Raw genomic sequence first — 18591 nt, 5'->3', positions numbered from 1 at the left:
TTCCACTGAAAGCATACAATGAAACCACAGACGCTTTGCGAAATATGTACCCACATAGTCCAACAAACTATAGAAATTCACAAACACTACCTATAATTTTTGCTAACCATAAAAAAATTTATGCAATTTAATTCTTATTGTTATTATTACTTTTAGTGTGAACAACTATGATTGAATTATTAAGTATTTGCCCTGAAGAGGATCTTGCCTAATTATAGTCATCAAACAACCATTTTTTTTTTTTACTAAAATTTTCCAAGATCAACGCCCTTGTTACTTATCAATTTTGCATTAAGTGGGTATTGATGTTAAACCATATATCAACCATCTCAAGCCACTAATCAGTAGTGAATAACAACTTATATACTATACAATTGCAAACTTGTGTTAAAACCAATAGGAACCAAATAACAAGAAGTTTGAGCAAAGGAAAACACAGAGAAAATTGGATTGAGCAATAGAAAAAAAATGCATATTAAGCCACAAAAAATTCCATTTAACAACACTAATAGAACAAGTTGACTTATAAAGAAAAAAGGGGCCTCATAGAGGGGTTCCAACATTAATGAGATTATTCAATGCTGGAAATGGCAACACGGGCATTCTATTGAGCTTATTAATGATCATCAAAATCCTAACCCTAATTTTGGATCTCAATTTGTCTCCAATACATGTAGTACAAAGAAATTAGAAATGTAATATACCATATTAAGGATAAGAACTTAAAAATGGAATATACCATATATAGGCTAACAACTTAGAAATGGAATAAACAATGTAGATATGAAGAAAATAAAAAAATATAAAGTTGAAGAAAAAATGCCTTAAATGGAAAACTCATCTGTGATTGATTAATCAAAAAACACACACATGGGGGAAAACTCTAGGTCGGTTTCCAAATGGGTATCTGATTCGATTTCAACATGTGAAGCTTTTGGTTGATTTCGATTTCAAATGAGGTACGAAATGACAAGTTTCAAAGATTTGGGGCTGGGCAAATCTCAAATTTGGTTGCTTATAAAGTAAATTGTAGATTTGAGGCTATGGATTCCGTTTTTGACAAATTAAAATGCGGATTCTAATTTTTGAGAAAGTAAAATGCAATTCCATTTTAGGAAATTTGAGATGTTTTCGATTTGGGAGAGACAAATGAGAGAAAGGAAGAAATATTAGATTTGAGAATTTTAGATCCGATAGGGTGGAGACATGTAACCCAAATTTCAGACAAAGAATTGTCTTTTTTTTTTAAAAAAAATAATGGTTGATGTGGAAGTTGATGAAGGCAATTTGGGCAGAGAAAATTGACTCACACAAAGTGCACAATTCTCATATTAGTTTGCCTGTTAATGGTTGCTTCTCATATTTCATATACTGGGATCCGAAAACATATATTTCCCTAATAGCAGCCCCAAAACACAAGTTTCTTTTTCCTTTTCCCCAACCAGAGGGACCCATGTGGCGCTTGGATAAAACCGCCTTGATCCCCAAATATATGGCTGGGAATTGGGATTCGTGTGCCGACACGTAGGAGCAGTTTCTTTCGTAAATCCTACATAAGAAAACTCAGTAACCTTGGCCCTGGGATATGAGTGGATTAAATCGAGAGTGACGAATCCAAATCCGAATCCAAATCCAAAGGAGGAGTAGACTCACACGGGACACACGGATAAAGATATAAGAATCCTAAGCAGATAACAGCAAGAGAGAAAAAGGATGAATGCTCTGGCCTTCTTCTCTGCCTCCTCGCCCCTCAATCTTCGTCGCTCCACAAATGCACTCGTCTCTTCATCATCATCATCGTCTTCTTCTTCTTCTTCTCTTGATGTCTGCAGTGTGAAATCCCCTTCCTCTGCTGTGGTGCACCGCAGAAGAAGGACGATATCTTGCCAGGTGGCTCTGAGGTCGGATTCCGCGACATCATCATCATCAGCAGCCTTTGAACAAGTACAAGAGGACGCAGCTGAAGAAGCCGGCAAGATCGGTGCTAGGGTTAGGGTTAAGGTGCCTTTGAAGGTGTTTCATGTTCCGAGGGTGCCTGAGGTGGATCTCACCGGAATGGAAGGTGTTCTTAAGCAGTATGTTGGAGAATGGAAGGGCAAGCGCATATCCGCCAATCTTCCTTTCAAGATCGAGTTCGTCGCGGACATTGAAGGCCGTGGCCCTGTCAAGTTCTTTGCCCATCTCAAGGACGACGAGTTTGAGTACGTTGATGACCCTTGAAGAATTGTAATCTAAGGAAATTTCTTCTTTTTCTTTTCTTCTCTAGTTTTCCGTTTTTGAAATCAATCTCTCCCTTCTACTACTGATGTTGCTGCTTGCATGCTCGCTTCCTTTTTCCTTCCTTTACTTTCATTGCTCAAGTAAATTCATGATAGCTATATAAATATCAATGGAGTAAGTTTCTACTACTGGTCGTTTGAGGGAAAAGTGTGCTCAAAATACTTTGTTAACTTGGATGAAGCAATGCTACTACATCTTTCTAATACCTAATAGTGAGTAGAATGCTTTTGGGCCACATAGAAGAAGGGCAAGAATGGTGTGTTACAAATTTGAATGATAATCCATGACTGAGCTAAGCTCCTTATGCTTCTGACGGACCTCTCAACCCTGATATTCCGCTTCATTCTTGAAAACAATGAGTCTCTGTTTGGATATTGGCAAGTAATGGAGAGAGAAAAAGGAAATGTTCAAAGTGTATTGAGAAATGAATTCATCCTTTAGTAATTTGTGGCGTTTTGATTTCCTTCCCAGGTTCTCTCCCAGGTCTTTGTGTCCACTTGGACTCAAAATTGGAACCTCCCTCAACTCCACCCTAATTCCTTAACACTTGAGCCACGCCTCAGGGGTGCTGCCATTCTCTAAATCTCTCTTCAGTCAACAACATCTAATGGCTTTTGATTGATGACTGAAGCTTGAATGATTGTGACTGTGTTCTTATTCATATTGGTGTATGACTCAGAATTTGTTTTTAGCGCCTCTTTTAATATAAATACTCTTCTTTACTCATAAAAAAAAAAAGACTCAGTATTTGTTCGATTCAACAGTTCTTCGTGGCTTTTTGTTCTTGAATGGGTTCTTATGGAGTTTCTATTTGATTAGTTGATTTTAATGGTGATTTTTAATATTCTTTTCTTCCCAAAAATGAACTTTTTCTATGCTGAATTCACCTTGGTTTGGTTCTGGTTTGTATCAAAATAGCTTTACTGTTGTGTTAGTGATGCATTTCTGAGAAAAGTTTTAAAATGGTAGTTGAGGAGAATCAACTCTCTTCTATGCAAATTTGGCATATGCTTCAATGAGATATTTTTAGGTTTATCATATTTTTTTATCAGATATTTTTGGGTCTATCATATTAGCATCATTGCAACTAAATTTGCTAATGTAGATGTGTATTACATCATTTGATAATTCATTGATAAGGATGATATGATTGTGCAGTATGAACTGATTGTATTGGTTTTTATCAAAGTGTTGTTTTGTTGCTAAATAGGCTTCTGAGAACAGTTTTAGGTAGCATATATGGATGGAGTTGTGTCAGGGAGGTACCTTTTGGACTCATTTTGAAGTATATTTTGGTTGGGACCTGTTTTGGTGAGATATTTATGGTTACATTGTGCTTCAATCTTTCAGTGGAAAAGTCTGGAGAGATGGTTTAGCTGCAATAATTGACAAACTACATTGATTATCTTCCAAAAAAATTGGGATTTTGTTTTTCTTTTGAATAGGTAACATTTTTTTGTCTGCTGGGAATTAAACTTGGAACCTTCCACATCCCCTTCCCAACTCCTTTTTTTCTTTTTCCTTTTTTTGATAGGTAAATTTTTGTCTCCATTGGGAACTTGGAACCTCCCACAAACCCTCCCTGCCCCATTACCACTTGGACTAGGCCTCAAGGGCATCCCCTTTCCAACTTCTTGCCACATACCTATTCATATATCGTTTCACTTACCTAAGGTTTGATTAACTGGCTACTGCTAGCGATTGTCATTTGACTTAGATTCTAGATCACGAGATGCTTGACCTGGTTTGTTTGTGTTGTCTTTTTCCCCATAAAGGGAGATTCATTTGAGCATAGGAAAAAAACAAGCAAAATGATGAGAAATTCTCCCTGACAGAACGCAGTAAAGGAATAAAAGGTGCACAAGAGAGATCAGTAGGAACCCCAATGGCAAAACAGATGCACAATAATTATAAAGAAAGATTAGGTTGATATTATGGACCAAAGTTATAACTCCATCTTGGGCAGTGCTTCAGTTTTGCCCATTGAAATGGGACTGGGTTTGCATCTCTTTATGATCTGTTTTAGTTTTGAAGCAATGGGGTTAAGCTCATTTAGTCATCTCTTTTATGTATAAATTTATACATGCCAAAACAATCTCTTTTTCTAAATCTTTTGCAGTGGCATAATTCAATTATTTCAGTTCTTCTGCTCCTCTAATATTGCCTAGCTTCAATATACTTGGCTTTTCTATCTTTATCTACCACTATGCATGTGGCAATGGTGATGCTGAATTTTGAAAGTGTGATCCCAAAGTATTCAAGAATGTCCTAGGAGGAATCATTTCATTTTGTTTCAACCAAAACTTTAACACAAATATAAATATTATTTTTTTTAAAATAGGAAAATGAAGAAGATAAATATTAGATAAGAGGTACTTTGGCGTGCCCCTTTTGGTGTTTTAATACAATTTGCACTTACCTATCAAAAAAAAAAAAAAAAAAAAAAAGATAATACACCTAAAAGAGGGAGGAGGGAGGGGGTATGGATGTGCAACCCAAGTACATAAGAAATCTACAAGGCATACCAAAGAAAATAAAAGAGGAAACACGACAAACCCACAGGTCTCTACCTATCCCAACCTATTAACAAAATATAGAAGGAAAGATAGATTACATCTGGTTCTTTTATTTGCTTTCCATATGGTAAAAAATAAGCACAAAATGGTCATCCTCCAAATAGACTTCTTCCCTTTGCTTGCAAGACTCCCATCCAATCCTATATGCATTTCCTTAGTCATATGGTGAAGGAGCTATGATGCACTGAACAGAGAGAAGACAAAACTCCACAAACTCAAAGACCACAGTGCATTAGGTTATATCCACAAACTCCTTCATTAGCAGAAAGAGCCTTAAATGGCCAATGATTATCCATGTCTAGTAAGCTGATCTTTGTTAAAAGAATTTTCTAGTGTACTGGATCCTAAACATAGAAAGCCATCTTCGAAGGCACCTTTAAGTCCTATAGCTCTTTGCCTGGGAATGAAATAGTTGCCCCAGAACATTAACTCCTTGTAGTAAGATCTAACTAAACTTTCATTTCTTAGAGGCCTTCCACAACAATACTACAGTCTACAGACTCACACTAAGTTCAAAAGTTGCAAAAAAGAGTCCAGTTCTCCTATATCCCAGTCAAGAAGCTTCTCCCTAAGCTTGTACCAGCAGCCCTGTGCCTAAACCTCTCTTTCTCATAATCTACAACCCATACTTCTTTATTAACAACAAGATCAAAGAAATGCTTCAAGGGGGTTTTCCCATACCAAATATCAAATAAAAAACTTAGTCCCACCACCATGCTTGACAAATATACAAACTCTGGAGTGAAATCATTCCCACCCTTAAGCTTTCCAAATGTCTGTCTCATAAGCCTCTCTCTCCTCCCTTGAACACCAATCCCCCTTCAATTTCTCATATTTCCCTCATCAACTCTCCTCCACAATCATTTCCCTCCCTTGCATATCTCTAAAGCCATTTCCCAAGTAAAGCCTAATTAAGAGCCTCCTTATGTGTCAATCACTCTTGCCTTCTCAGTGCAGATAGTATCCCCATCGAACTAGATGAAATTTCTTCTCTATAGATCCTCCAACCAAAAGAAAGTCTCATTGTATCTTGTCCAACCAGTCTTTAGACCTTACTAGGGATCACAAAGGAGGACATAAAATAAAGTGGGAGACTTGAGTGGATGCTTTTAATAAGTATAAGCCTACCACCTTTGGACAGGTCTTTGTGCCTTGTCGAAGAAGCTGCCCTTTTCTTCAACTTACTTGTATAGTTGTATGGAATCCCACATCAAAAAGGACATAAGAGAATCCCAGATGTATGACCAAGTAGTTCATAGGCCCCTCACTTTTAAATTGGAAGCTAACTCGTCCATATCCTGTACTGTTCTTATCAGGATTTTCTTTTATCCAAGCTAATCTTAAGACCTGAAATTGCCTTAAAGGAGAGACGAATTCATCTCAGGTAGATCAATTGCTTTACCATTGGTTTCATGAAACATCGAAGGACCAATGTGTGAAATCTCAACACCCTGACCCTTCCCCCTTCCACCTTAAAACCACTACAATACCTCCTTCCACTGCCCTTGAGTAGAGCAACTATACATTCCATCACCAAAAGTAACAAAAAATGCGGATCCCCTTGCCTCACCGGCGTTGAGCTCTGAAAGAAACTATTAGCAGTCCCATTGACTAAAATTGAGAAATGAACTGTGGAGTCTTTTCAAATCCCGTAAGTTTTGTCATTGAAAGCAAATAGTCCTAGTTCATATGGTAATAAGCTTTTTCTATGTCTAGCTCACATGCCACCCCTCTCTTTAAACTCTTAAATTTGGAGTCAGCCGCTTAATTGGCAATCAGGACTACACTTGGAAGTTGTCTACCCTCAACAAAACCGTTCAGGGAATCTAAAACCACCTATGCAATAACCTTTTTCAGCCTGTTCAATAGAATTCTAATCTTAAAGTTTGTATACCCCACCCACTGAATTAATAGGTGTCAAATATTTTATATTCACTCATCCCCCCTTCTTAGGAACCAACACCTGGAAAGAAGCATTTTCCTCTCCTTAAATCAGCTTTTACTGCAAAAGCCAAGACCTTTCCACCCCCAAATGAAATTTCCCCTCCTATGAGTGTTTGCCATCCCATGTAAAAACTTGGTATTTCTGTCTCCTTCTCTTAGGCACAGAACTATGGACTTCCATTCGCGAGAAGTTTCTTCCATATCTGCAAATAGACTATCATGTTGAATGGCAGCGTTCCTGGCCACCACCTTATGTCGTTACTCACCCTTATATTGTTCAAATCCCAACTCCTGATCTACTCTGAATCACAAGCTTTCCTAACAGAAATATTATCAAACTGCCAAACACTATACCCCGCCTCTTTAAGTTTTCCTTAAGCTACCACAACTTACGGGCTAAAAAGAAGCTCAGAGGTCCCAAAACGACATAGCTGTCCCACTAACTTGAGATTAAACCCCTAATCTGTGCTCTTTGACCAACATATTTTCAAATCTGAAGGGACGTTTCTCATTTCCTAACTCCATAGTCCAGCAATATTGCATAACGATGGGGAGTGGGTTCAGGGAGGATGCTCCAGTACACATTTCAGAACTGATTTTGTCAATCCGAAAAAATAAAAGAGTTGGTCCAATCCAAAAATTTACCATCCTAGCCCATGAGACAAGCGAAGCTCCTCAAAGGGACATCCACCAGGTTAACTCATTGATGAACTTTGAAATGCTTCTCATTGCAAAGGTAAGTGCTCATAGGAAATATCCACAATGTTGAACTCATCTATGAACTCACCAATGTTCCCTTGCTCATAGGGAAGTGTGCCACATTGAAGTTCCCCCAATTATACATGGTTCCTCCCATGAACTTCTAATGGCTCCAACTCCTCCCGAAAATCTCTCCTCTCCAAACTGGACCTTAGAACCCTGCAAACACCAGACGGAAACCATCCTCACAGCTTGTTGAATTTGTAAGAAAATGAGAAAGGCCCAACCTCCATGTCCCTTACCTGTAACCTCTATTGTTCCAAAAGAAAAAAATAACAAGGCCACCAGCCTCCTCCAGTGTCAGAGGCTCCCACTTCGATAACTTACCACCCCCCAGGCTTTTAACCACCTCAAGAAACAATCCATTAATTATAGTTTCCTGAAGGCACACCAAGTCAGGCCTCTGTTATCTGATCAGAGATTGAACTGCCTTCTTTCTACTCTTCTACTCAGCCTCTTCACATTCCCGAAAACTATTTTAAGCTTCATCAATCCCCACATGAACAAGAGACCAACCAATAACCTTTTACTACCTTGCTACCTTATCCAAAAGGAGGGGTTCTATTGATTGCCTTTCCTAACTTTTATAGCCATCCTATCTAATTTTCTTCATCTTTGATAAATTGGTAAAGCACATCAGGCCATATTTTGCAATGTGGACCTTCTCTTGGTAGCATATAGGATGTGCTCGCTTCTCTTTTCATCTTTGCTTTCTTTCGGGAACTTTTTCGGTTCTAGCTTATTAAAGTATTGCTGAAGATATTATTTGAGTTAAAGCAGGCTGTTTGATTTCACCAAAACTTTTAAATATAAGTTCATGTTTATTTCCTTTGATTTATGGATTTTTATCTCCATATAGGTTCATTATTTTTTGTTCTTTCTACAGGATCCTTATATGTCTGCCATACATATCAAGACATCATAGTTCACTCTCTTGGTGATATTTAATATACTTTTATTATGTCTAGGTATGGTTCTGGAAGTGAGTGATTCTAGTTTATGCTTTTAGTGGTTACATGCAAATATGCTAGATGATATGACATTATTATCCTAGATGATCTCCATACTCCTTGCTTTACATGCTGATTTTGCATAGTTTAATGGATCTTGCTGCTCTAGAGATATTTGTAGAAATACATGCTGTAGCTGCTTAATTTGGAGGACTGGTTAATTGATTTTATGACAACCATGCCTTTGATTTGTCAGTTTCGTAGCTTACATATGCTGAACCTGCCTGGATGTGATACTTATCTTCAGTTTGTCTGTTTGCTCCCTTTACATGCTGTACTGCTTCAATCTGGTTCCATCAATTTGTTAATTTGTGTGCTACATGTCCTGGACATGGCACTTTGTGCCTCTTGAGATATCTTGTGTGGTGCATTAAGAATGAAACTTGATGGATTGATTGTTTGGGAGAGCATTGATTAGTGATACTTGTTGCTTATGAATGTTCATGATAGTTGGTGACATGAGTAATAAAATGTTTCATGATGGCGTGAGAAGACCTTTCAGGATGAACTGATGATGAATCCCCTGGGCATTTTTGCTTTCCTAGTTGAGTCGCCTGGTTATTAGGTAGTTCGGGGTTAGACTAGCTTTTTCTGGGTGCTATTCTGGTTGTGATGGATTTTCATATTTAGAGCTGAAGAGTGAAAAATGACATTGCAGCGAATGTCTTAAGTGGCAATGGGATTAAGGCCATCCGGATCAAAGAAATGGTAATGGAATGAAAGGTGAGACTCATATCATATTATTCCAAGTACACAAAATTCTCATTAAAAAGAGGAAATGACAGGGATTTGAAATGCCATCTATGTTCAAAAGGAAAAATGTTGAAAAGATTAGAGAAGGGAATTGAAATGGCATCTAATAAGTCCCAACTTGGACATGAAAGAATTCAGAAAATCATACATGTTTCCTTATTTTCCAATGTCTTGTATATGGTAAACAAACGCAACAGTTTGTTCAATAACTACGGCCTTACTTGATCCAGATGATGTGGTTGGCGCCGCTACTCTCTTCCAGTGTGTCCTATCCAAATCAGACAACCTTCAAATCTAATTTTTGCCATATATATATATCCACACGCACACAAGAGAAATGAGAAGATCCATTCTATAATGAGAGAGAAATGAGAAAAAGAAAGGAAGGAAATAATTTTTTTACTCTAGCATGGGTTTATACGATAAAGGGATAAGATTCTTAGTGAACAGAAAATATTTTAGGTAGGTATCAATTGAAAAGAGGGATGTGAATTGAAATATTTAGATGTGGATATTAGTAGGATAACAAGGATAAGTGGGTATCAATGGGAAATTTAATTTTTTTTAAAGCCCTATAATAAATAAATTAATCAAAATAAGTGGATAAAGTGGATATTAGTAGGGTAATAAGTCAAAATGATATAAGTTAGTATCATGACAAATTCAATTTTTTGTTATTTGAATATGTTAAAAAAAATCACCTATTTTTTTTTTTCATCCAGAAATATGGGTGTTCTTGAAAAAAGTATTATCCAAATTAATTAAATAAAATAATAACAGGATGTAAGCGTATATAAGTGAGATAATAGGGAAAAAAAATCGTTTTTTCAAATAGGCAGCCCCAAGTTTCTTAGCGCTGGCCTATCAAATTCCAATAGCTTTCCTATCCTATAAAAGTTATGAAGACATAAAAGCCCAATTATCAAGTCATCGGCCTAGGTCTATCAACAAGAAGTCCACAAAGAGAATGCGAGGTCGTAAAATGAAGAAGAAGAATAAATTTGAGGAAAATTCTACTGTACCACTTCGGTACCATACCCAAAAAACATTCTTGGCCATTGAATGAAGGTGGTTCAATCCGGACCGTCCAACTGGTTTATGCATTAAAAAAAAAAAAAAAAAAAAAGGGAAATAAGCTACAGGTTGCTAGTCTCATCTTGTTTTCCCACTCTATCTTGTCCAAAAGCTTGTAATAAGAGTGTTGAAGCTGTTGGAGCCACATTTCAGCATGAAAACCAATGTAGACTGATGGCCCTATTGATTTTGTAGCTATTAGTGCTAACCAAACTTTTATAAACTTTATGCAGAAATAATTATTTTTAAAAACAATTTTGGATGCATAAACAAAATAAATGTAAATACTAAAATAATGATCATATTTTTACTTTGATCCATGAAGTGAGATTGAGTCACCTTGTGAATTGTATTGTCAAAGTCTTCAACTCACTACTCTCATATAGTGGATGAGTCACTTATGTAGTGTATGTTGTTGAAAATAAAATAACAAAAAAGACATAAGAATGAGAGTGTGACTTGGGACCTCAACTTATAAAAATTGTACATCTCTTAGTCTTCCCATCAAAGACTATATGAGAGTTATACTCATTATTTACACCCATTATGTACAAATTAATGGGTAATGGTGGGTTATGAACTTGAATGCATTTTTATAATTACATAGGTTATACTTTTCCATTTTCCTCCATTACTCATAAACATAATGTACCAAATAAATTTCATAATGATGGGGTTACAAAAGTTGTAACACCACATTCATATGAGTTAAATTTTCTAACTCCCCATTTATAATTTGAGTCTTCCATACATAAGACCATTGGATGCCCAATCAATTGATTCACCTACCTATCAATTGATACCCTTAAATAATATTCATACAAATATAATTATATATGACCACACATTATAGGAAAAAGCTAACAATCTCTCACTTGGCCTACATAATTATATTTGCAATAGATTAAAATATAATATGACCATAACAATTTCTCATAATGGGCATCCTTTACATTAAGATTATGTTTCATGGAACCACTAACACCAAATCATTGAAATGATTGGATCACACAACGATCCAACATTCTTCAAGGATTATAGTACTAGCACCTCCATTAACATGAATCAATGACTTTTATGACATTAGCAACATTAAGGTGATAATGCTAATTCATTCACATAATGGTCCCATCAACTTTTAAACATCTAGATTGTGCACAAAAATGATGTATAAAAGTAATATAATAATCATCAATATATCATAATCAAGAACTTTATTCTCATTATAATGTGATTACATACATTACACTCTCAATCAATCTAAAATTGACAAACTTGCCACCAAGCCCATGCGCGCAACATAAAAAGCTTAAGTGGAAGACCTTTTGTCAATGGATCTGCCAACATGAGTGTATTTTTAATATGTTCAATAGAGACAACTCCATTTTGAACTTTCTCCCTTACAACCAAATACTTAATATCAATGTGCTTTGATCCTCCTGTAGTCTTATTATTTTTTAGAGAATCGCATAGCAGCACTATTATCACAATATATTCTCAATGGTCTCATTATCGAATCAATAACATGAAGCCCTGAGACAAAGTTTCTCAACCATATTGCATGACATGTGGCTTCATAACATGCTACATATTCTGCCTCCATTGTAGAAGAAGCTATCAATGATTGCTTATGGCTCTTCTATGAAATAGGTCCATTTGATAACATAAAAATATAGCCAGATGTAGACTTTCTGGTATCCTTACAGCCGGCATAATCAGAATCATAATAACCAATAATCTCTAGATTATTTGTTCTTCTGTATGTAAGCATGTAGTCCTTAGTCCCTTGCAAATAACGCAATACTTTCTTTACTGCTTTCCAATGATCAATACTTGGATTACTTTGGTATCGACCAAGCATGCCTACCACATAAGCTATGTTTGGTTGAGTGCAAACTTGAGCATACATGATACTCCCTACTGTAGAAGCATAAGGAATTTTGTCCATTTGTTTCTTTTCAAGATCATTTTTGGGACATTGAAGTTCAAAAAATATGTCCCCTTTCACAACGGGAGCAACACTGCTAGAACAATTTTGCATGTTGAATGTTTTAAGAACTTTTTCAATATAGTCTTTTGGGATAATCCTAATAATTCACATGACCTATCTTGATGAATTTCAATTCCTATCACATAGGATGCTTCACCAAGATCTTTCATATCAAAATTCTTGGATAAAAATTGTTTAGTCTCTAAAATCATTCCCATATTATTGCTAGCAAGCAACATATCATCAACATACAATACAATAATACAAATTTTGCTCCCATTGATCTTAAGGTATATACATTGATCCACTAGATTTTCTTTGAAACTAAAAATGATGAGAATTTCATGGAACTTAAGATACCATACCCACCCATAACTCATAAGGAGTTTTGGGTACAACCTTACTAGGAACACGATTGAGAATGTGAATAGCAGTTTTCAATGCTTCACCCCACAAATATTCAGGCAAGGTTGAGTTACTCATCATACTTCTCACCATGTCAATTAGAGTACGATTTCGTCGCTCTGCTACACCATTTTGCTTTGGTGTTCCAGGCATTGTGTAGTTTGCAATGATACCATGCTCTCTTAAAAATAAGGCAAAAACACTAAGACGTTGACCTGATTCGGTGAACCTACCATAATATTCACCACCTCTATCAGATCTTACACTTTTAATTTGCCGATTGAGTTGATTTTCAACCCCAACTTTATAAATCTTAAAAACATCTAATACTTCAGATTTTTCACGAATAAGATACACATAAGAATACCTTGAAAAGTCATCAATAAAACTAATAAAGTACTAATGTCCATTGATAGTTGGAATTGAATAAGGTCCACAAATGTCAAAATGAATACATTCTAACAATTCAGTAGCCCTTGAGGCACCCTTTTTCTTAACCTTAGTGTATTTTCCCTTTATGCATTCAACACAACTAGTAAAATCAGAAAAATCAAGTAAAGTCAAAATTTCATCTTTAATAAGACGTTCCATCCTTTCTCTTGAAATGTGACCCAATTGCTTATGCCACAATATGGATGAATTTTCAATCACTCGATTTCATTTTTTTCATAGAGAATTCATACACATGATAAGATAAAAGAGATTGTGAATATTTGCAATCTAAATTCAATGAATAAAGATTACCATGTAAAGTGCCAGAGCTAACCAAACAAGAATTATAGAACAAGGAAACTCCATTATTTCCAAACTTTAATTCATAACCATAAGAATCAAGTCTTGGAACTGAAATTAGGTTTCTAGTAAAAATAGGAACATAAATTGTATCTACTAAAGCCATAATGAAACCAGTATCCAAAATTAAACGAAGAGTGCCAATAACCTCAATTTCCACTTCTGTTCTATTTCCCAAAGTAAGGGTTTGCTCTCCTTTACTTAGTCTCTTGCTTGTAAGGTATCCCTGCAATGAATTCATTATGTGAATGCTTGCACCAGTGTCAATCCACCAAGAGTTTGGTGAGATATCAACTAAATAAGATTCATAAGACACTAAGCATTGAGTTTTACCTTCTTTTTTTTTCCAACCAAGACTTAAAGCCAGAACAATCTCTTCTTTTGTGACCTTTCTTGTGGCAAAAATGACATGGTATCTTATTTTCGTCCTTTTGCCCATTGTGAGATACATCATTACCTTGCTTATTTTTCTTACCTTTACTTTTCTTGAAGGATTTTTTATTTGGACCAATGGTGAGGTGAGCCATATCGGGCTTTTCCACTTTAAGCCTCTCTTCTTCTTGAACACACATGACAATTAGTTCACTCATTTTCCACTTATCCTTCTGAGTATTATAATTAATTTTGAAAGGACCAAATTGTGAAGGAAGGGAATTCATTATGAAGTGAACAAGAAAACCTTTAGAAATTGCCATGTCCATTCCTTTCAATTGAGAAGCCATGTCACTCATCTTCATGATGTGCTCACGTACACCACTATGACCATCATATTTCATTGTTATCATTTTGATCATAAGAGTACTTGCCAAGGACTTGGAAGTTCCTAAGAATTGTTCTTCAACTGATTTAATATAACTCATTGCATTATCTGAATCCAGGATTGCTCCACAAATTGCAGGAGTGATTGAACCTTTCATAATCATTGGACTCATGCGATTAGAGCGCTCCCACTTTTCATATAACGCCTTTTGTTCATTAGTACTTTCAGAAGTAGGCTCTCTCAAGGCATAGTCCAAATCCATGCAACCAAGAACAATTCCAATTTGTTCCTTCCATTTTTTAAAATTTGCCCCACTTAATTGTTTAATACCAGACAAATAGCCTGTAATAGTAGTAGGATTCATTGTTGCAAAATAAAATTTAATTCAAAAGGAAAATTATTTTATATCATGACAATATTTAACACCACACTTTACAATGATCTAACTATAACAAAAATTAAGTTAGATATCACATTAATCATAAACATAAGATATCATATCATAGTTCTTTCGTTGGACCAAACTACAATCATATAATTCAAAAGTACATTATTATAATCCTTCCGTTGGGTTGAATTATAATAATTCATAAATCATATAGATATGACATAATTATAAAAATAAAAGTATTGAAATGTAAAGAAGTTTAATATTGTTGGGTAAAAACTTCATCAACCTTTTTATTATTAAACTCTTGTCATATAATCAAACATGGTGATGATCTTCCGTTGGGTTGATCAACACTTGTTTCATAAGTTGAACAACACACACACACACACACACACACACACACACACACATATGATCATCTTCAAACAAACAAGTAAATAAACATGCATACTAGAAAAACTATTTCTTGCGATTTCCATAATCACACATTTAAATTACTAATCATATTTTTGCAACTTTCATAAAATCATGCAATAGATATGATTGAAATGATGAAACATTGAAAATGTGTGTTACTACATCATTCATATGCACCACATCATATATATTTTAATTGTCCATAAGATCAAACAAAAATAAAAAAAAAGGAAAAATATGTTTTATGATTCAAAATTGGTTGGCTTTGATACCAATTGTTAACCAAACTTTTATAAACTTTATGCGGAAATAATTATTTTTTTTAAAAAAATTGGATGCATAAAACAAAATAAATGTAAATACTAAAATAATGATCATATTCTTACCTTAATCCATGAAGTGAGATTGAGTCACCTTGTGAATTGTATTGTCAAGGTCTTCAACTCACTACTCTCATATAGTGGATGGGTCACTTGTGTAGTATATGTTGTTGAAAATAAAACAACAAAAAAGACATAAAAATGAGAGTGTGGCTTAGGACCTCAACTTATAAAAATTGTACATCTCTTAGTCTTCCCATCAAAGACTATATGAGAGTTATACTCATTATTTACACTCATTATGTACAAATTAATGGGTAATGGTGGGTTATGAACTTGAATGCATCTCTATAATTGCATAGGTTATACTTTTCCATTTTCCTCCATTACTCATAAACATAATGTACCAAATAAATTTCATAATGATGGGGTTACAAAAGTTGTAACACCACATTCATATGAGTTAAATTTTCTAACTCCCCATTTATAATTTGAGTCTTCCATACATAAGACCCTTGGATGCCCAATCAATTGATTCACCTACCTATCAATTGATATCCTTAAATAATATTCATACAAATATAATTATATATGACCACACATTATAGGAAAAAACTAACAATTAGAGCCACGTTTCAACATGAGAACCAATGTAAACTGATGGGTCTTATAACTTTCCTGGGTTTTAGATAGGTGAGCTTAAGAAAAATGTTTGAGGGTGTGGAGAGGGAATTTTCTGGTGAAAAGATAGTTTATAGAGAGAGTGAGCTGAGTGGAGATTTTGGAGGAGAAATCAGAAAGAGTAAGACAAAAAAAGGAGCAGACTAGGGGAAATAACTCTGTTTAACGCCAACATGGTTTGGATCGGCGATACCTTAGAAGGAATAAATCTCATTTCCAAATAAATAGCAGAATCAAGCTTTGACGGTTTGATGTTGAATCCAAGTATCGGGAAACTAATCGAAGATTGAATCATCTGTTCTGATTCTTGCTGAGATTGCCAAAATATTGGTAATGTCCCCGCTGCAACCAACTCTAGGCTTTCACCACTCCCCCTGAACCTCTTGGTTATCATGGTGCAACAATTGATATTCCTCTTGATGGTGCAAAGGTAGATCAAAGTTGACAAAGATGTTTCTTATTTATTTATTTTAAAAAAAATGAAAAACAAAAGAAAAAAAATGTTAAGTTATATATTACATTTTGTTATCTGTACATTCTTTGCAAGCATGCATTTCAAGTTTTTAGTTTTTCTGTATTCAACTGTAGGACACAAAGGCAAAGGAGAGGGAACTTCAGACCAAAGAGGCTGAACTGAAAAAATGACAACAGGTACTTCAATCATCTTATGTCATATGGTTTTTTGAAATTGATTTTGATATAATTTATAGATTTGATGCATCTAAATTAAGTTAGGCTAGTGTTTGATATCAATGATTATGAAATAATGTTGAGTTTGATTTTTTAATCGTGAGGTTCATTATAGGCATCTCTTTTTAAGTGATAGAAGTCCATGCTGACTTGTGAACTAAACCTTATAGGTTGACAAGATGTGTAGGAATGGAGTATTGGCTATCAAAAAGGATTGGATCACCACTTCTCATTATATATATATTGTGGATTTTTTTTTAAGATAAAAAAATTTTAAATAGCATACTCTAAATTTAACTTTTGTATTTTCTATTTCTAATCCAACACAACATTATTATATTAAAAAAATTATAAATTAATTAATATAATTTTAAAAATTGCCTTTTTGATATGCCATGTCATTTTGTTCCTTTGAGGATGAGAATGAAAATGATATTTTGAAAAACTTTCCTCTAAATAGCATATTTGAGAAAATACATTTTAGGTTCATTTCATCCTACCTACTCTATAATTTATTTACATCATTTTTAGTTTTTTTTTTTTTTTAAGTTATATGAAAATAAAAAAATATATATAAATCAAAGGCCTATTTATGAATTTATTCTTTTTTTTTTCTCTCTATAAAAATAAATCAAGTAAAAGATTCTACTACCCCATATCTCTCAAATTGCATCAACGATTTAAAATTAAATTTTAAGCCTATATTTGATCTGAAAAATTTGAGAGAAATGTAAGGAAAAGAAAATAAAATGAAAAAATTAAGAGAAAATAAATAAAAAAAGATTTAAAGTAAATAAATTATTTTTATTTGCTAATTTAAATTTATTTTAATTAGTGTAATTCATCGATATAATGATTAAATAATTTTAAAATGCATAAATTCCTAATTAGTTGTAGAGTGCGTTTGACACTGATTTTAAAAAATCTTTCTAGACTTTTGAACGTTTGAATGATAAAAAATTTCAAGTGTTAGAAATGTTAAAAGCGCTTTCTAAAATCACTGTTAAACATACTCTTAATTATATTTGACTTTCTTTGATATTTTTTATAAGATAATCGTATGAGAAAAATATAATTTTCCTTAACCCTAATAATTTTTGAGAACTAAATATAATTTAATATTTAGATTTTTTTTTTTTTTTTTATAAAAAAAACTCTTGAATAATGAGACATGGGACTTAACGAATCATATTCTTTTGTTACATTTAATAAACAATTTAACGGATCATTGGTATTTGTGTGTTATAAATCTTGATCAATGCAATATTCATATCTTGGATTCATTACCATCAAGAGAAAGGGATGACATGCAAACTACATGTGTGAGATCAGTGGTATGTCTTATATTTTAATCAATTTTATTACTTTTTAGTGATAGTTGTTAACTAGCATGTTTTATTTTGCTAAAAGATATAATGATACGAATTAGGTTGACGACTATGCACATTTTTTTAATCTCAATGGGCATGACAAGAATTTATCAAGTTTTCCCATTGAAAGACCTACATGGGTACATGTGCAAGACAATGGGTAAGTAAGCATAACTATTTTTTCAAATATAATGTGTTCAAGATAATATTTCTATGTACTAACTAGATAATTTGACTTTTTTTTTTGTTAGGTGGGATTGTGGAGTCCATGTCATTAATCATATGCGAAGATCCGAGTAGATGGACTTAAGTTCAACCCCTTTCCGTTGGGACTCTACACTTACAAGACACAAATTGGTAATTGAATTACTGCTTGATG

General features: G+C 34.3%; 1 protein-coding gene across 1 annotated transcript; it reads left to right on the top strand.

Annotated features, from left to right (window-relative positions):
- Positions 1-1598: 1598 nt before the first annotated feature.
- Positions 1599-2427, top strand: LOC117924232 (ferredoxin-thioredoxin reductase, variable chain). The gene has a single exon (XM_034842819.1). It carries the CDS (start codon positions 1714-1716, stop codon positions 2218-2220), a length of 507 nt encoding a protein of 168 aa, XP_034698710.1. The 5' UTR covers positions 1599-1713; the 3' UTR covers positions 2221-2427.
- The last annotated feature ends 16164 nt before the right edge of the window (positions 2428-18591 follow it).

Source organism: Vitis riparia, chromosome 10 (assembly GCF_004353265.1).
Source record: "Vitis riparia cultivar Riparia Gloire de Montpellier isolate 1030 chromosome 10, EGFV_Vit.rip_1.0, whole genome shotgun sequence".
Lineage (NCBI taxonomy): Eukaryota > Viridiplantae > Streptophyta > Magnoliopsida > Vitales > Vitaceae > Vitis > Vitis riparia.
Note: the sequence above shows the minus strand (reverse complement) of the source record. Positions and strands in the feature narration are given on the sequence as shown.